The sequence below is a fragment of the Aphis gossypii genome, chromosome 3 (assembly GCF_020184175.1).
Source record: "Aphis gossypii isolate Hap1 chromosome 3, ASM2018417v2, whole genome shotgun sequence".
In the NCBI taxonomy this organism is placed as follows: domain Eukaryota; kingdom Metazoa; phylum Arthropoda; class Insecta; order Hemiptera; family Aphididae; genus Aphis; species Aphis gossypii.
Window position 1 is genome coordinate 17,296,100 of NC_065532.1, and position 21,921 is coordinate 17,318,020.

Below are 21,921 nucleotides of genomic sequence, written 5' to 3' on the forward strand. Positions count from 1 at the left end.
ACCAAAGTTTTTGGATGTGCGTGAATAGAGAAGAGCTCGCAAATCCGCCGAACTTTATTTTAATATTGACGATACAATTCAAGTTAACAAATTGTAAAACGATAAAAAGGACTATTTTAACACATTAATATTTGATAATATTTTTACTTCAAAATAGTTATTGAAATTTTTATTTTTATTTTTGAGAGTGCACAAGTCCCCGGGGGTTCACCTTCCTAAATACGACAATAACCGTTCGGTGTTTCTCCGTCAGCGGCGTGCTCAGAGCAAAGCGATTAGGGGCTATATCCCATTCCACTGTAATTTTTATTTAAATGACATATCCTCTTTTTATTCGAGTTGTTATTATGTACTAGTTACTACCTCTTTTCCGATAAAAACTTTATTATGTGGCTAGAAAAACGTATTTACAGTCGAGTAAAAATGTTGAAAACAAGGGTTTTAGATAAAAAAGGTCTTCGAAAACATTTTTACCACTATAATGTACACATAACCCGAGAACATGCAGTAAGCTGAGTTTTTAAATTTGCCCAACAGTTCTATCTTTCTCTCTCGTAAAATAAAAATAAAAGTAAGTCGCTAAGACGAGTCTGGTTATACCCCCTCCTCAACAGTATCTACAAATTAACTTTTTTGGAATTTCTTTTTGCGAATATAAATCACGTCTTTAAGTGAACATTGTGTTTTTTTTATTTCTCCAGTGGTTAATTTGTTTCTACCTTTTTTACTGTAGCTCATTATCTATAAAAACGCATCTTCGACTTCTTCATAATGACTTAAAAAATGTAGACAAAAACGACCTAAGACACTTTTTTAGGTAATCAAACTTTTTATATACATTTCGAAATTGATTTTCTCTATTCACCTGGACCAGCACCAAATATCATATTAAATCGATAAAAGTTGTTATCAAGTTGAGCGTACTTAATACTAAAAAATCTATTTTTAATTTTATGTTACTATTTATATTATATATATAATATAAATCACAATATAGATAAGTTTTGAAAATCAAAAAAAAACTCAGTAAAATAGTAATATAATGTGTTGTATAACGATTTTAACTTTATGTTTTTGCAAACGTCTACTTGCAATTTAGTGGCATTTTTAAAATGTGCGAATAACATGCAACAACCTTTTTGAAAAATCGTGCGTAACACAAATTTCTAAATAATAAATGCATCGATAAATTAAATAAATAAAATATACCTTGAATTATTATTTTGAGTGCTTGCCTACATTAAATTGTATCTATGGTTACCAAAAACGCGTATGTATAAGGTAAATGTATTTTTTATATTTATCCTTAGGTATATTATATTATAAACTACGCTGTTATAGCGTTCTAGGTGTAATATTGGTAATGAATTCAAATACAATGTTATATAAAATAAATTTTTCGAAATGTATATACAATCACGATCAACGGTATTGTCTGCGATTATTATTTAGATGACATACATTTTCTGCCAATAGCATTAAATGTATTAAATCCTATTCCAAATATAGACTTTAGAGATCGGAACGGTCAGGCGGATAAACCATGGATATATTATACGAGTATATTTCATAATTATATGAATTATTATTGTTACAGAGTATAAATAGATTTTTTTCTAGAATACATTGACGACAGCCGGGCACGTAATTATTGTGGTAGGTATGATGTAGGTATGTTTAATATAAATGTATTCAAAAAAAAAAATTAGTTTGACTGTGTAAACATTGAATAAAAGTACACATACTAAAATTAAGAATATCAAAAATAATCACTGTGTAAAAACACGCCGATTTCAACATTGTAAGCTCTTTAAACATACAATTATATTATCCAAGTTTTAATTAGAAAAAACTTTAAATCTTTACGCAACTCGTTTAAAAACAAAATTCATAACAATATAATTACAATCAACAACGGCACAGTGTTCTGTAATATACATTTTTTTAATATAAATTATTTGTAAGAGTAATTATTGTTCGTAAAAAAAAAGTACAATTCAAATGTTTGCTTAAATAAAATACGAGTAATTGAAGATAATTTACCGAAACAGGAAGTTTTTATTTCCACAAAATACTACGTCGATAGAATTTATGAAACAAAGCAAAATATATTCCGTACAATAATGTTTATACGTGCATGGTGTACGAGTAATTGATACCGCAAGCTACTATTTTTTATTTTCCGCATGTTCAAAAATGAAATTTTCTTTTTACAATTTGTCTATGCGTACCTATATTATTGTCTATATTTTACATACTATATGTGTACAACATGCATCAACCCTCATACTCTATGAAAACAACATATAATGCGTACTATTATTCCACCCTTTTTCATTCACGAACAAAAAAATAATACATGTAAAACGTAATCCTACAAAGTCGTTTCCATTATTATTTAATAATCTATACCCATCTGACTATCTGTATTTTTTAATTTACGACGGTAATAAATAAAACACTATAATTCGTATACCGTAGGTATGTACTATTTTACACCTATACAATATTATTCTCTAATAGTAAAATATATATATTACGAAGTAGTCGAATTTTCATAATGCAAATTGTAAGATTTTTGTAATATGAATGTCTGATCATGGTTATTATAATAACATTATCTATAAAAAGATTAACTCACTCCAAGATTGCTATAATTTTCATTTTATTCTTCAATGTTCGACTGTAGATACTTACTTAAAACCATAATTTCAGTTACCATTTAAAGAATGTCCACTGTCCAGTGCCGATATCATTTTTTTTCAAATAAGAACCCAACGTAAATTATCAAGCACCAAACTATTTTTTAAATGTTGGCATATCTAAATCAAAACATCAAAACATAAACGATTAGTAAGTTGCCAAATTAAGTATTAAATAAATAATATAATTATAATTAAAATTATTAATTTTTAATAATGATTTTATATAAAATATATCCAATATTAATTCACTAATACTTTTTGAACTTGAATAATCTTTGCAAACATAGAATTACTAATATAGTAATATGTTAGTAAATGTTAAGTAGGTACTAAAATTATTTTCAAATCGACATCATAGACATCATATTTAAACCTATCATAAACTATTAATAATTATTATCTTTACATAAAGCTAAATAATTCAGGCACTACTCGATGATTAAATTTTAATTTACATACCTACTTGTATTTGAAAAATTGAAAAATAAATAATTTGCATATCAATATACCAATATACAATAAAAATGGGTAAGTGGCAAGTGCCCATTAATAATAAGCGTATTGTTTGGAAATGATATGTTTATATTGACACAGAACAATTATTAAAAGGTATTAAAAATTTGTTTTGGCCTTTATAAATATACCTACTTAAAAATAACAAAAATTAGAATTTGAATATATTCATTGTTAATGGAAAATAAAGGTGAGTATGCTTAGGAAATCACTCTGTAAATTGTGAATTATTTAAAAGCATAACAAATAGTGTGTAATATATTATTAAGGTACCTATATAGTATGTCATACAATAGTTCAACTCGTAGGAGTTGATAGTATCTTGCTTTTATACTTTCAGATATTTGTATTTATTTTTTTTTTATATATTTACAGGACACTCAAAAAGTACATGGTTTATTTTTATTTTTTTTTTAAACTTAAACACGAATTCATAACACATGTTGAATTTTATTATGACATTTTGTGTAGACAATTTAGTGCCCAATTGTGTTGGTATTCAAAAGCCAAAAACGTGCTCAATCATTCGATTCCAAATATTCCCCATAGCAACCAAAATCGATTGCAATTTCTTCTTTTTCTAATCCCTAGCGATAACAACATTTACAAATGACATAGAATTTTAATGAGATTTTCTACTTTATTTATTATTATTTTTTAAATGTTGTTTTAGATAATTCATTTTGACTATAACGAATTGAAAAAAAAAATAGAAGCATTAGTGGTTTAAGATGACTAAACCAAATGGAGTATAGACTTTATTTAGTTTCTACTTTCTACCTTCTAAATTACCACGATCGTGTGCGTCCTACAATCTTCAATCACTTTAAGTGGTCATATTGAACTAGCCAGTAGCTTGAAATGCGTGTGAGATAAAGGTGAAACTAATAATTAAATAAAAATCCCACGGATAATGAAAAAAAAAATAAAAGTCGTCAAATGATTGATAAAAAAATCTTCAATGTGTGAGTAATATATTATACTATTATATACTTAAGTCTTAAACTATATATAATATACATGTATATATTTAAAATTAGATGGTTACGGCTAAATTTTAACATAAAAATATAATTGTTATTTTATTTACTCATCATTTCCATAATATAACTACACAAATTACTAAATAAGTAAATTATAGTTACTTAACAGTATTTATAATTTTAAAACTGAGGAGAGAGGGCACTCAAATAACGTATAATTAATTAGTATAAAAAATAGGAAAATATACGATACATATATATTTAATATTTATAAAAATAATAAAAAGACAATACTACCACCAGTATCCTGCCACTATCTGGATCACCTGATACATAAGTATAACAACTTTATTTTTGAAAAAAAAGGAAGAAGAGCGATACAATCTTGCCGGAGTACTACACCGCTACTGCCTATAGATACTGACTATATGAACTATAGCTTTAAGATAATAATGACAATAGTAATAATAATAAAAAAATAATAATGACCGTTTGGGAAATCCCACTACAAAATTAAAATACATAAGCAATTATGATTATTTTAATAAGTAATAATTACATAACACAAATTTTTACGGTGCAAATAAATAATAAATAATATATAATTATAATATAATATATTAATATATAATTTATATAAAAATAAATAATATTTAAATGCATTGTGCCGTTTACCCGTCACTTGTTCTAGGTATGTACTATTTAAAAAGTCTTTAAATAGGTATTTGTTATATTAAAAATTTAATTCTAGAATTAAATTAAATTTTTTAATTTTAATTTAATATTTTTAATATTTTTTAAATTATTAAGCTACACAAATGGGCCTACAAGAATAAACTATGTAAACCAAATATTTATAATAGTATCGAAAATTACAATAATAATATCTCTTTAGGGCAATAAGTACATTTTAAATAAATAAATCAAACGCATTTACGCATTAAACATGTTTTATAGCCTTTAATCGTTATACATAATATAAATTATATTAAATGACTAATGTATACTAATTAAAGCTGAAACTTATCGTTCGCATACATAAAAAAATGTTCATAAACGTACTTAAATGGTCTGTGAGTAAAGTACTATAATAAAAAAAAAAAAAAAAGCGTAATACTTGTTATATAATATGCTCACTCGGGTGGTTTTCAAGAAAACATCTACTGACCGTTGCCGTTTATTTTGTGTACAAAAAATGGTTGGAACAATTCCCGATTTTTTCTGTATAGACACATTTAAAGTAATTTGTACATTTGGTGCAAATCCAGATTGTTATCAGCATAGCAGAGTATTTTTCTGTTTGTATTTTAAATACATTACATGAGTATACGACATACATTTATGTGTGCACATGGGTATGAAAGTAGATATAAATGTATATATAATAATATTGATATAATATATTCAAACCCATACATAGATGACTATATAAGAAATCCATCAGCCCGTATGTTGAAAATAGTTTAATAAAACAGATAATTTTAATCTGCAAAAGATGTGTATGTGCTTATAAATTGGGGTAGGAGGAGAGAAATATCGCCCGTAAATAGAGATCCTTAACTATAAAAACGACCCCATCAAAAATTGGTAAATGGTAAGTATACTTATTAATTATTATCTACACATCAAGTGCGTTCTATACTTACATTATAGCAATGCGATTGTAGTAATAACTTAAGTCCTAAATGGTGTATTATTTAAGTTTACATTTTGACTTTATATATCCTTGAGCCATGCACTTGTTTACGCATCAACATATGCAGCGAACTATAAAAATAAACTCGTTGATAATAAAGTTTCATTTTTGTTCTGGTCAAATAAAAAATTTATAATACACTATAATAATATATCGAATACACTAGATAATGAATAATTTCATCAGTTACTGGGAGTCTAAAAGTGAGAGCTATATGCACGCACATCGATCAAATCATGTCAAATACAATTTTACTTTATTTGCGTAGGGTGTTATAAATGTTATCATTTTATTTTTATTTTTTTTTAAACAGTCAAAATAAACTGAATAAAGTTAGTAGGTAGATAACATATATTTTATCCGATATTAATAATTATATATTATATATAGGTCAGTTCTCTTAGGAGTTGGGGAAGATGTATAAAATAAAGACAAAATATTGTTGGCCCAAACATGACATGTGTGCTAAATTTGCTATGACCCGTGAATAAGATATATTTTTCAAAGTAAGATTTTTTTTTTAATTTAATCAAATGTAAATTCAGAATGTATTGAGACATATACTTTTATTTTATTCATTTATTGTTTGAATATGTTTTATCATATTTATTGTATTATTATTGTATTATATTTACTATAGTAATTACTTTTATTAGTTGTATTAATATTACTATACAATATTATATATTTAATTATTCTAATGGCTAAAACAATGTTGGAAGAATAATATGTAAATGAAAATTATTTTATTCCTACCTTTAGTTTAGTGATAAATTTATGTTGAAAAAATATTATTTTATTTGCAAGTATTATTTTTCACAGAAAAAAAAAATAAAATTAATTTTTCTTGGTACTTAGTAATTAATACCCACTGATAAACCAACTAAACATTATTGCGAAAAATTGAATTATGTGTAAGGTAGATATAAAATACATCAATATTTAATGTACATGCGTATATGAATATAAAAACGTATTTTTAAAATGTAAAACTAAAATTGTTTTTTTGATTAACATTAATTAATATAACAAAAAAAATTGACTTATTTAAATTTAAGTTGAATTCAAAAAAATATATGAACCACGATATTATTATTAAATTATAAAAAGGATAGGAAGTTATATGCAGTTCTTATCTATTCTAATTATGGAGCTCAGATATAGATAAGACTAAAAAAGCCTTATTTAAAAATGTAAAAATTAAATAGACCCAAAGTCACACAAATACTAACCTTTAAAATTGGGGTCTACAGACAGAAATTAAAAGGACATCTAAAAAAAATATTTTTATTATAAACCAAGAAAATTAAACCAAATTATAAATAAATTATTTTCTACAGCTGCAATATATAACATTTAGACGTTCTTAATGAATCGCCCTGTTTATAATGACTAATAGGCACTGCAGTAAAATGTAAATGAGCAATCATTTGTATGAAAGCATATTTTTTATGGACTGCAAAAATACAAAAAGAGTATTAAGTAGGAAAAAAACGTTATTTTAAATTAAAATATCTCTTATCAACACTTCATTAAAATTTTAAAATTAATATATCATAATAGTATTTCACCACTACACGTAGCTGCAGTAACTACACTGCAGCGTACTACTCATTTCATTATTAATAAAAAATTTAAAATGTAATAAATACGAAATATCATCTTTATTTATACTAGGTATATAATACACTGAATTAGAATAAACCTAGTTACAAGAGTTTTTTAACATAATATGTAGGTACATAACGATACACGATTTTACTTTTAAACTTTAAGTTAAATTTATGTTTTATGGCATTGGACATTAGTGTAATGTAATCAGTAATAACTAATTTTTTTTATAAGGTTTTTATTATTTTACTTATATTTACCAATATAGTTTTCCTGTATACATACAATATTTTAGTGCTTCTTATAGAATATAGAGGTATATATTATATAATTTGTACATTAAGTATCCAACTACTTTTATTAGACTTTTATAAGATATCTGTCTATGTTCTATATTAAATAATGAATATTAACGTTCTCTTATATTATGCTTTTATTATTATTATTATTTAATAAGCTCCTTTTTAATGAGTTTATCGTTATTGATTTTGTTTATTTTAAACTAAATTAAAATGTATACTATTATCTCAATAAAGTATTAATACTATTTTCAGTTATAAGTTTTATTTTTTTTATTTTTTTTTTGTCAGCTGATGATATTCATAGTCTAACGAGATTCTACTTTAGATATTTCTAAAATTTTAATGGTATTTGTACTCAAGTTCAAATTAATTATCTATTATATATCACTGAGGCACTAATATTACCTATTAATTAAATCGTATGCTGTATTCTAAATGGAATTTTTCATGGTATTTACATATTTTTATCAGTTTTACGGTTAAAGTATTTCGTATATTGTATAATGTAAATAATATACTGCCATATTAAATTACTTGTTTCAGAAAAAAAATGCCTTGCAAAGCACATCAAAAACGGTTTTTATTCTTCGGTTGGGGTGCGCGTGTATATAAATAAATAGATATAATTTAACTACATATCGGTCTGCAAATAAATAAACTCATATAAAAACTGTTTAATTTTTTTATTACTGTGTATATAACTACGTTTGAATATATTTTGTGTTATTTAAACGGTTTATGATAAAATAAATGTTTTCTACGTTCATTGAATGTAAATACACCAAAATATTTTTCGAATTATGTGTAAAGTGGAGTAAATAATAAATAGTGCGCATAATCGCTACGTTGTGCCCAAAATATATTATCTGAAAAAATGATTATACTTTGCAATTTAGAAATATCCATAAATAACAAAAAAATTTTATTTTTAAGACTGATAATATTTTGCATAATCATTATTATCTATCAGCTTACGTTTTGCGGTGTAAAGCAGAAAGAGAAATTAAAATTGATAATTTTACAAAAAACAGTGAAACTGATTAAAAATAACTATATAGCATAGCTATTGCTGTCTTAACTGATTACGACGTGTATGTAGAGATTTAATGTTCTTCAAGACTTTTTTAAGCATAAAATGTATATTATAACAAGTGTTAATCATCACATTTCTTTGATGTTATCGTTTCGAGTAAAAATATTAAATGTAGTTTGATATCGAACATATCAACAGATGTTATAGCGCCGCGTCGTTTCAGTTATATTTCCTAGGTTTCCAAAATCAAAAGAAACCAATTTACATTTTATTTTGTTTTTCGAAACTGCCAAATTGAAATGTAACGTGCAGCGATTTAAAACTTTCAATCGATAGATAATTAATTTAGATGAACGTCGGTAGGAGTAAGCATACAATGACTATATTATTATTTACTATTTATTTAAAAACAGTTACAAATAATTATCATGATAACAACCTACAAGCCTTTAAACGATAAACTAAATGTATAATGTTTATTTCCATACTTAAGAGGGTAGATCAAAACCTATAGAAATGAATATGCTAAAAACATTCATCCGTAGATCAAAATCTAAGTACCTATCTAGATCGACTTTACTATAAGTACTAAAAAAAAATTTTAATCTGCCCTCGGACACTAGATACACTGACTTAAAATGAATACCAACACCGAAATAATAAATTTCATGTACAAAAATCCACAGCTAACTCATCACTCATGTAAGCCATAGATAAATCATACTAATCCTCTAAATATCTATCTAACTTCTGAAGAAATATCTGGCAACTTTTGTCGGCGCTTAAAATATTTTTGGTGTTGAAATATCTTATAAACATTATTATAAGATATATATAAATACACACAACACTTAAAATTAAATTCATATTAATCAAAAACTACTATAATATTTAAGTATCATGTAAAAGTAACAGTTTAAAGCTATACAAAGACGTGTATTGAGTGTATTTAAAAAATGTAATTTTAACTCAAAATAACTTACCTACATTTTAGTGTATTCATCCTTTAGCCAGAGACAGACTTTTCCTGTTGGACCGCCTTTAAAGATGGGCAGCGGACTGTTCGTTCAAATACTAATTAGAGGCAATCCTGCAGCTTATGTCAGTAAAGTAAAATATACATTAATAATATTGATGTCGAAGACGTTATTGACATCACTATTTCCGTTAACAAAAACAAAAATAATTTATTAAGTAAACAACTGTCAATTTTTTTAAACTCAATACTCGTATTATATATTCTATTTTTATGAAGTACAAAATATGATTTATTTTGCTTAGTAATTAATAGTTTATTTAAGGTCAACGAGTTCTAAAGACTTCAAAATAATCAGGAGTTTAGGTAAATCGAAAATATCCCTAAATTTAATATGATAAACAGAATGAAACAAATTTGAGTGCCGATTAGTTTTTCGTGCCGAATTGCAGATATCATAAATCCGCCACTGCCTAGTGTTTATTACAATTTGCAGCAGTATAACCACATAACTATTGATATGATTGTAATATTATAAAATAAATAATTTATACCTATAGGCTATAATAATAAAAATAATAAATGGTTGTAAACTTTATATTTATTTTTAAATAAACATTTGTTTGTTCTTGTTTAAATTATTCAATCACCGCGGTGTTGACAATAACGTAAACATAACATTTTTTCGAATTTATAATGTTTACAATTACCGGAATCAATATTTACTTTATACTTATTATCTATATCGCGCATTTATTATATTAGTATAATAAAAAATTATGACGCTTATAGAATTTTTTTTCTTTACTACGTTAATAATAATAATATATAAAAGAAAGTCGTGACGAAAAACTGAATATGAAAATGCGAAAAGCTATTAATAAAATATAATGTTTCTATTCTTAACTACAGTTGACTAGTTGACTAGCAGTACGCGATTTCAACACAATACAGCTGTACGGCGGTTTATTTTTTTTTTGTATATACATTCACATCCGTAGCATAAAAAAGAAAAAACAACAAAAGGCAAAAACACGCGCGTTCGACGACTAGTTGGATTAAACGTTATAATCGTTAACAGTTTTCAACCGCATCTCAGAACCATAAACCTTTAAATGTTTATCGAACACTCGACGACTAGTACGTATATTATGTAAGGTAAGCATCATATAGGTACTTATTATACCTTTTAAAATCTCATATAAACACATACACTCTCTGCAGACACTCGATAATATTATAACTATTATAAGTAGGTACCATATAAATATATTTATACGTCGCATATACTATCGAGAATAACTATAGCAAAAGTTATACGTTACAGTGTATACATTTTGTTAGATGCGAAAAGGAATAAATAAAACTGCCAACCAATGATGCAGCATTTTCCCCTTTACAAACACACATTATACGCGGAGTTCAGTCGGATGTGTAGGTGGTGTACCTATATACCCAGCAGTAGTATGGGTACTTTGAATTTAAAAAAAAAGGTTTTTTTCGTAAAGATTGTGATATAATGGAAATGTCGACCTTATACACACATTTATTATTGAAAACACGCATACGTATATATCGATATTGAAAAGAGAAAGAATACGAACAAGACTCGTTATGCAGACGATATAGTAAGAAGACGTGGTGGCGAAAACATTTTTATCGATGAATTAAAAAAAAAAAAAAAAATCATTAGAAATAACGCTTGGGCGATCATTTTATTATTTTGTGGCAAATCATTATATCCTTCATTGTCGTTGCGGGGATAAAGTGAACTCGTTAACCGCGGTCTCGTCATAATAATAATGATGCCCGTGATGGGGATAGCAGCGAGGGAAAATAGTTATTATGTATATTATATAATATCATATAATATACCTTACACGCCTTTGTCGGGACATAAACGAGTCATAAAACTGCGAGGAGTCCTGCGATGGTCATAGTATTTATATATTCCTTATTATATACCTGCAGCTACAGTTACTAGCTCTCTCTCCTGTGTGTCGTATAAAGGGGTTGATGAAATTGTACGACGAAGTTCCATGATTCTTTACGGACCTACTTTTAAACTTTTTTTATGAACCTGTCGAGTTTTCCCGGAGAAATGAAGTGACAAAAGCAATAGAATTAATTAGCCGTCAGCATTTCGAGACACGGTTACGGTACGGTAGAAATAATTTGTAACATACAGAGATATAAACGCGTTCGAGTCGGTTATAATTATCAGCAATAAAAAAGTTTATCAAACTTATATATATATACAACGACCAAATAATTAAAACCCGGAGGTTTTAAAAATAGTTATAGCACTTATTGGATGAAGAAATTCGAAACATAAAGAGATTTAAATTATATCAATGCCAATAAACTCAAAGACCTACTTGATTAGAAACGGAGGAAAGGATTGATGAAATGGACTTCACCCACTTGAATAGGGAGAGCTGGTCACTTTCAAGCAAAAAAGAAACAGCTCAAAAATTACAGAAAGGGTACAAAACATTACCAAACTCCGTCTCGCGAATATACTTTATAAATCTTCAAATATGAAACCAAAGAAGCAAGAAAAACCAAATATGAACAGAAAAAAATATGAAAGGCTTTAATGTGGTAGTTTCCGATTTAAGGCTTTTAAAAATACGAAATAGCCTGCATGAATGGTGTTTTTTAGCGCTTTACCGAAGTCTTTTAAGCATCTTAGCACTAAAAGTATAGCTCCAGTTACGCCACTAACCCAAAAATTACCAGGTTTTGATTTTCCAAGAGCCAAATGGCCTCCTTTAAATAGAATACGAACACAAAGCAAGGCAAATTTAATTACTTACCTAAATTTAAATTACTACGAATAAAATTTAAAAGAAACAAAATGGACTATACATGGACGATGATTAAAAGGCAATACATTGAATGTGTACAATCTTGATGTCTGCCTTTAGACATAGATTTTTTATTTTATTATTACTTCATACCTACTAGTTATATTGGTTCTTCTTAGTTCATTTACAATTTTAAATTATATTTTCATGTTAATTATAAGTTTCCGCCTTATAATTTGTTTCACCGATATAAATCCATGTAAAATAATAAAAAAAATAACAAAAATAATATTTTTGATGTAAAAATATAAGCAATTAAGACACATACATCTTTTTAAGATACGTATTTACTATTGTTCGTTGTATTGCATTTTGTGGTGGAAAAGGAAATTATTATTTTTAGCACAAAAAAATAAAATAGAAAACGTTTGTTTTGGTGTGGAAAAAATAATTTTGAGATGATATCTATAGTTCGGCGGAAGAGGGGAAAAAAGCTTATTTTAGCGGATAAAAAAATCACTTCCAGTAGGTAATTCGTTTTTTAAAATAATTTAAACCAGGAAAAAAATGGTTAGGTGTACACGATCTACCTTGTATGATTAGGTTTCTGTACATGTATATAATGCTATGACCTACGTAGTCTAGCTTCCTGTACTGTGCATTTTAGTGCGTACCTATGCGTATGAGGTGAATAAATAATAGGTACCTAATTCGAACAAGGGAGTAACTATCAAGAGCGTTACATTTTTTAACCATCCTAGTAACTATTTCCATATTTTATATAAGTTTTATTTCAGTTTTCAGTAGCTCTTATTATAAATTTATATACTAGCTGCGCAGTGCGCATACAGAGTTTAAGCGGTACGCGTGGAATTCTCTCGCAAGCATATCATACTCATATCCATATGAACATTAATAAATTTATTAATATACATATAATTATACATATTGATATTATAATATTAATATTAAGTATAAAAATCAATGTTATTTTTTTCCTCAATAACCTATGATATAGGTATACGGTATACCCTCTTTCATGTCAATAATAATACGAGACTTTAATATAACGTCTCGGCGCACAATCAATATAATATATTGCGTTGTAATCTCATTATTATTGCTTCACTCAGTCGATATACGAATACTATATACTAATAGTATATTATTAAGAAATTAATAACGAAATGATCGTTGAAATACCATTATCAATAACCCATGTCCTACTGTGACAGCGGCGTGCGAGTAAGCCGCGGATAATAGATACCCCGGGCCCTTGCACAGCGAGTAATTTAGTTCGTCGTGTTTCCAAATCTACCAGCTCCATAAGCTTGTACAACATTTTGCGTCGGTCAACCTACCAAATTGTCAGTCTTTTATTTATATTATTAAATTTATTCAAATAGCAATACACCTATATATTATAACGAGTTCGAAAATTTTAAATCAATTTTGAATTATTTGTTGAATTTAGCGTTGCAAAGTCGATTCATTTATAAATCAGTACTAATATAATAACGCACTTTCCGCGGCTGTAACACGTGGGTGGTCATACATTAGGTACCTATTAAGTAAAAGATATAGTATGAAATTATGATAACTATATTTAAAGTTACCGTTCGTGCCAGACTGCTAGCTGTGAAGTCGCGGGATCACGAGGATATACGACTGCAGATGTATTTGTAAAACAGGACGCTGAACTATAATAGATGTGCTTGTAAGAAAAGTAATGTTTTGTTCGATTCAAAGTGCCTCGCAAGCACATTAAACTGTGAAAATAAATAATTACATACAATTTGTCTTGTATTTATAAATTTCTAACGCCACAGTAGGTACATATACCTACTGCAATGCTTACTTGTATTTGGCTTGGGACTGACATTTAAAAGATTTAAACACTATATAAAGTATTACAGTCTATATTATATGGAATCAATGCGCACTAATATATTAATAAAACACGCGATGATTTTCGCATAGACAATATTATTTACGCAGTGAAATATCGATAACTCGAATCGGTTGGGGGTGAAAAAAAAATTCGAGTTATCGAAAATTCGACTTATAAAGGTTCGGGTTAACGAGGTTCCGCGCTGTATTAAATATACGTGTTCGTCTCGGGGTTTTAGAAAATCCGTTTAAAACCCCAACTCGTCGGTACGAGTTCTATAGATGCCGCGGTATCGACATATTTTGTCTTCTGCCGACCTAGCGCGAAGCTATACGACAGCAGCAGGCTAGGGCGCGCCTAGCTATTTATTGTACTTCCGATTATATTGACTTATCGTTGTCGTTTTTGTCGTTCGCAGGGGAACATGGTGTGGAACAGGCAACGGCAGGAGAACAAAATGACCATGACGCTGATCGCCGTGGTGATCATGTTCTGCGTGTGTCAGACGCCCACGGCCGTGATGATGCTCACCGCGTCCGTGTACGAGCCGCCCGAGAAGACGCCCGCGTACTACGTGAACCGCGGCCTGCACACCATCTTCAACTTCCTGATGGTGGTGAACGCCGCTTCCAACTTCATGCTGTACTGCGCGATGAGCCGCAAGTACCGTCGCACGCTCATGATCACGTTCATGCCGTTCCTGGCGGCCCGGCACGCGCGCAACGCTACGCTCCGGTCGTCGGTCAGCTACCCGCGAACCGGCACCATTGTCCGGCGGAACACCGAGGTGACGCAGATGACCGACATCACCGGCGTGCCGTCCGCCGCCGCCGCCGCCGGAAAACGCGAACTGCTCGTGCGATCCGGCACCGGCCACGGCAGACACGCCAACAACAACAACAAGCTGACCGCCACGGCCGTCCTCTGAGCGCGGTCGTACGTCGAGAGCCGCGAGTCCGCCCGCGGTCGCCCGTATATTATATACTGTACGCATAGGCGCCCGCAAGGGGGGGCAAGCTGGGGCATTTACCCCCCCCCCTGGCTTTTCAAAAATATGTTTTAAATTGAATGTTTACAGATAAATTACTATTTATTATTTAACAAATCCTAACATTGCCCCCTCCTAAAAAAATTTCTGCCGGCGCCTATGACTGTACGCGACACGTCGTCGCACCGATAATATACATATTAATATTATATATGGTACGATATTTTACGTCGACCGCGATCTGTCGGGTGAGATTTCCGGTTTAGCTCGACTTTTGGTCGCGACGGACGACGATAATGAAATATACAGCGTATAGTATACAATATATACATGCAACTGCAGTGAACTCGAGGCTTTATTAATTATTAATTATTATTAGGTAAAACCGACGTCCGACTAGGTAGGTACGACGTATAAATATTATTCGATAGGTACAAATAACGACAACGTCTGTCACACACTGCTCTGCACAGTTATTATAATAATATAATAATAATATAATATCGTTATCATATTATTACTATATACATTTATGCACCCGCACGAATCGCGATACTTACGTATGACGTGCAGCCCTATACTCCTAAATCCGTACGATACGTAGGTAATCATCGTAATACACTACGCGGTAGACTTCCTGCAGAAAGGTCCTATTTTTTTTTTACCGCGCACTTTTTTTCTACCGCAATTCATATTATACGACACGGCCATCCCTGTTGTTGCATTATTGCTGCGCATCGTCTATAATATATATATATATATATTATATATACATGCCTTTAGATACCTATTAATCACCCCTTTACTAATCGACAACGCGATTTCCATTCGAGCAAAATGATCGCGATTTACGTTGAAAACGACCAAATAGATTTCTAGTGTATATATAAAATCGTTTTTTTAGCTAGGTAACCTACTCCTACGCGTAACGGATACTATATAAGAATCTGTCAATACGCATTGCTTTTCGTTTTCGAAATTATTCCCAAAAAAAAACATGTATATAACACTATGTATAAAGGTAGCGTTGTTTCTAAGCCATTTTTTCCACATGTACGAATCGATAGGCGATGTGGTAAAAACCAAAAAGTATATGTAAAGATGACAATTTACTATCATACGTGCCAATACGCGTTAAAAAAATATATCTTGAAATAATATTCTCACAATGGTATGATGGCTGAACGATTTTTAAATTTGAGGCAAAACAAAGAATTAATATCTACCTACTCAAAATATGGATTTGCACGTCTTATTTGTAAATAATTATTTTACAGCAACAAACTAACATTATTATATCTATAGTATTAATACAATTTATCTACGCCTGTCCATTTAAGATTTAAGACAATAGCCTAAGAAAACCTTCTTCGCACACCTCTCGTCGCCGAAATTCCGAACCAGTGTTGCTACTGCGTGGCTCAACAGCCAACGCGTTATATAATAAACGATAAAAACTCATTGATAATATTTATACTTCCAATTCGAAAAGGATTTTATAACCATTAAAATAATTTCATGGCAGAGCAGCTGCAGATTATATACAATTTTAGTACAGCAGTCCCGCGTGTAGGTATCTATATTATATTATATCCTTTTATCTGTCCGCGAAAGCGTCGCTGAACACGATTACTGCTGGCGCCAAAAGCAGTAATTATTATTAGCTGGTAGCTATATATATATAAAGTATATAAGTTTAATATAGTGACGCTAATTACCATCTCCCAAGTCTTGAGTTGATGCAGACTCACACTGCAGTCACGCGTGCTGTACTTTACATATGTATAATGTATATATATTATATGTGTGTGTGTGTGTGTGTGTGTGTGTGTGTGTGTGTGTATGTCGTAAAATATAGGTTCGTTCTTGCTAGCTACATTCACGTATTCTTTCTTGTAAGTATAGGTAGGTACTTGTCCAATTAACATCATATAACTATAAAATAATTGAGTTTTATTAGCACATAAAATAAGCATATTATTACATATACCTAATGATCGACAGCGCGTAATAATCCTCGGGATCTAAACACACACACACACATATGCATTATATTTACATTATACATACGTGTGTGTGTTTGTATGAGTATTTTCGTAGACCCTTCAAGAAAAATCAAGAAAAATTATAATTTATATACATATAACACTTTATACGAGAATAAAAGAGAAATTTAAATGAGATGAAGTCTTACTCCCTTGGGCTTTAAAATGCTTGACATAAAAACAAGGGTCCGAATCAACGCAGATAATATTGTATTATACAATCTAGCTATAGTGTCTCAGTGCTGATACCGTTCAGTAGTCGTCGTTCGTGCATTTATTTTAATGTTTTTTTCGGATTCACGTTGAAAATGTCAGGAAAAATAATTAGGTTGAAAAATAACGTTAAATTGTCCTGTCCTACCTCCTCCACGTCCAAATACCAATCTATTATCACGGTAACGTTAAAATATCATTTCCTTGAAAATTGGAAAAAGATCAGAATTCGGTTAATCAACAGGCTTGAAATTTTGAAAAGCGCGATCGATCACATAAATAATGTTATAATACTTATTAGCGTAGGTACTTTGTGGTATGAAAATTAATATAGGTACATAATATTAGCACGATTTAATAAACGTATATCAAATAGAGTTAAAATTATAGTTTATTTTTGATGCTGCAACCTGCCCGATACTCGAACGCGTTTCGGTAACACTCGATACGCAGAAAATAAATAATAGGGATGGACCATTGGACCAATAGGTAATACTTTTTATTGATATCCGACATTCCAATCTACCTACCTATATTAATTGATTAATAACAAACAAATATTTTTGGAGAAAAAACATGAGCTGATACTATAAAATAAAAGTTCTAACAATATTATACCTATTCAAAAAACCAATAATTTAATTAAACCACATTATTAACATTAATGATTATCTGTTTATACTAAAAACCAAAATTTATTGAATTTAACCCCCCCCCCCCTCCAAAATTTGTTCGTATCGGAATTTAAAGTCGTAATCCTTTATAATTTAAATCAAATTAAAATACTTTTTTTATTAAGTACCTAAGTGGCCAAGTGTTATTCAAAAATGTTAATATTTTATGTATTGTGGTACAAAAATAACCACTGTAGAACGGTCAAATTTGGAACATTATTTTATCGCAGAGACAAGATAAGCACGTCAGCAACGTTGAATAACGTCAATTATTATTTAAAAATATACATGGGTATGCTGACTAAGTAACTGATATAATTGTAGGTACGCGTTATAGGGATTCAAAATCATTTTCAACTATTTTTCAAGAAGCTAATAAATCAACAAACCATTATTTTGATTCAGATATTTTAGGCCTTTGTATTATTAAAAACCAAAAACATGGTGAAAATTATGATTGTAACTCATCGGAAAAATACTATAGAGCACTTATATTTGTACCACCAGTAATTTAATATAGGTACAGTCTCATTTTAAATCTGGGTAACCGTTTTAAACAAAACAATGATTTTTGTCATCAATAATTGAAATCCTATTAATAAAATGTTTCAGAACTTAAAAATCTAAACATAATTTACGAAGACCGTGTAGGTATCTGAAAAAGTGGTTATGACTGAATATTTTTTATGGTGTGAAAAATGAGTAAATGTAAAAAAACCCATTGAATGATAGATAATTTGGATGCAGGTGATGTGAATTTTTAGCCAAACAAATGTTTTGTTAAACATTGTTCAAGTCAACCAGTTTCTACAGCAACAGTAAAGCGTTCCTTTTCAATATTGAAACGCTTAAAAACATTACTTCATATAAAACTGGAAATGAACTTTAATGGGACATTTAATTGATTTTCTGTCAATAAATTTATAAGTATCCACTTCTATAAAGGAAGTATTGGATACAATAGCAAAAAAAAATAAATGAACAGACAATTAATATTGTTATGAATAATGTTATATTGTATATCCAGCAGTGTGAGTAAAAATAGATATTAGTTGAAAATAATTAGATTAGATTGTATTATAATTATAAAAAAAAAAGGTTTTGTATATCATAAACATGTAAAAACATACAAATTGTACTTAATCATAATTATTTATAACCCCCCCCCCCTCACCATCCCTAAAAAATAAATTGGCTATACTACGTACCTGAGCGGTTTATAGATAATTCAAATACGTTTAATAATAAATTATGGTTCTGAGTTGCTCTTAACAAACTGAAATATGTACCTACGGACATTTCAAAATAATTAGGCATAAGTATACGCATTGAAATTGTCTATGTAGGTACCAGTGTTGTGTCCAAAACTTTGTATATCATATTATGCATAATTTATGAATAAAAAAACCTATAAGTACTTACTCCATGCCTATAAGCTTGCATGGCGTAAATAATATTATACTTGCATTATCCTCAACTCTCATCATTACGCGCATAATACATTATCATCATTAATACTACACGTAGATATAATATAGTTATAAATATATGTGGTTTGTTACTATTTGTTAAGGTGTAAGTATATTATAGTACATTATATTATATTATTATTATCGTCGTAGTCTTTTTAACCGACCACGGCGTCGCCATAAAAAATACTCGTATATATACGTAAGTGTAAATAAAAAATTAACTTAATTATACTTCCTCTCGTTTAAAAACGATTATCGTGTGTGAATGTGTGCGTTTTTAAACATATACAATTACATAAATTTTACCCGCGTGTTAAAGCCACCACGGCCAGGTCCGTTTATAACCGTCGACCAAAGCGCCGATCTGTCCTGCATGCATATTATACGCGTATTATAACGTAGTTTGCGGTCTCGTATTATTATTATTATTATTGTCATTATCGCAATTACTATTATACGGTGTCCACATAGCAACGTACACAATTAAATTATGATTACGGGTTCCTCACCACCCTCATCCCCAATAAATAGATATGTGCTCACCAACCCTTAAATTTATATTACTCTGTAATATATATCGTGGACAAAAAACAAAACCAAAAAGTCTTCTCCCTTCCCATCTCCCAACCAGTATATAAATGAGTTTCGATGGTTCCTCTCCGCTCTTGAATACATAGTATATTTAGTATACTCTATATGTATTACAGTACTACACAACGCGTGTAGTATAATAATTATAATCATCGTTGTCGTACTTGACCTAAAATAGGTGACTGGAAGAATGGCGTGCGCGTGAACTAAATTTTAATTTTAATATCTGGCAACAAAATCCGTACACGACGACGTTTTCCGTTTGCCATTTACCGTTCGCTATTTTTACACACTCAACACAAACGTTAAGTAGGTACCTATATACCGACAGGTCAATGTGTACTGCGAGCGATTTATTTCCGCCTCGACACCGCACGCCACTCTCGCGGACTGTCGAAACTCATCCACAGACTTGGATAATACTCGGAATACTTTTTAAATACTTTTTTAACGTCCAAACACACTTAAAAAATAATTTCATTACTTTTTTCGTCATTGAAGCTTTTGCACTTGTGTATAGTTATAAATAAAACGAGATTATTATACCTAATATTCATTTATAAAGAATGAATTGAAAAACATATATTTTCGTCATTGAAATCTAAATCTACTAAAAAAAGTATTCCAAATATTTGGAAATATTATTATTATAAAGTATTCAAATATATATTCTGAATACTTTTTTTTAAGTATTTGGAACATGTATTCAAAATACTTTTAAAAAGTATTTTAACCAAGTCTGCAGTCATCCAATTTAAAATTATTATAATTAACACCGAAGTACACACATCGGAAAATAATATTAATTTTTTGAGATGTACTCTGATAAGCTGTAATAAATAATTATCATATTAATATATCTCATGTCTCATCGTAAATATTATAACATTTAATTGATATATATCCTAAACAATGAATACACTATTAGATCGTCATAAGTTATTGTAATTTATAAATATTATTATATACCTAATATAAGCATATCCAAAAAAAGATACTAATTTCATAAAATTAAAAGTGAATGTTTCTTTTTTTTTTAATTATTATTGTTACTCAAATTTGTCTTATAGATGTAGATTTATACAATTTAATATATGTACCGTCTTAGATATAAGTTGTAAAACAATACAATACTGTAGTGACGTTTGATTTTAAAGATATCAACTAATATATTATAATGATTATCATGTACTCAGGTACTCTAAATTATAGACGTGAGTTCGTTAAGAAAACCGCATAATATAATATATTATAACTTATAATATTATTCTGTACATTATTTTTACGATACCTATTAATGATACTGTGCATTTTTAGATGAATAAACGTTTAAATTATAAAATATACGAATTCACATTTACGAAATATATAGCGGTGTTTGTTCATGGCATTATTATTTAACTTCTATACCCCACACA

General features: G+C 29.2%; 1 protein-coding gene and 1 long non-coding RNA gene across 2 annotated transcripts in view; both read left to right on the plus strand.

Annotated features, from left to right (window-relative positions):
• The window catches only part of LOC114131015 (FMRFamide receptor-like), a 79,687-nt gene extending 57,794 nt beyond the window's left edge, over window positions 1-21,893 (plus strand). Inside the window, exon 4 of the mRNA XM_027996138.2 lies at window positions 14,939-21,893. Within this exon, the coding sequence (XP_027851939.1) occupies window positions 14,939-15,448 (510 nt within the window). The 3' untranslated portion in view covers window positions 15,449-21,893. The remainder of the gene's footprint in view (window positions 1-14,938) is intronic.
• LOC126550751 (uncharacterized) lies at window positions 2,975-10,321 on the plus strand. The gene is made up of 3 exons (XR_007604792.1): window positions 2,975-4,183; window positions 6,288-6,403; window positions 9,854-10,321. It is a non-coding gene; the product is annotated as an uncharacterized LOC126550751 (long non-coding RNA).
• Window positions 21,894-21,921: the final 28 nt, after the last annotated feature.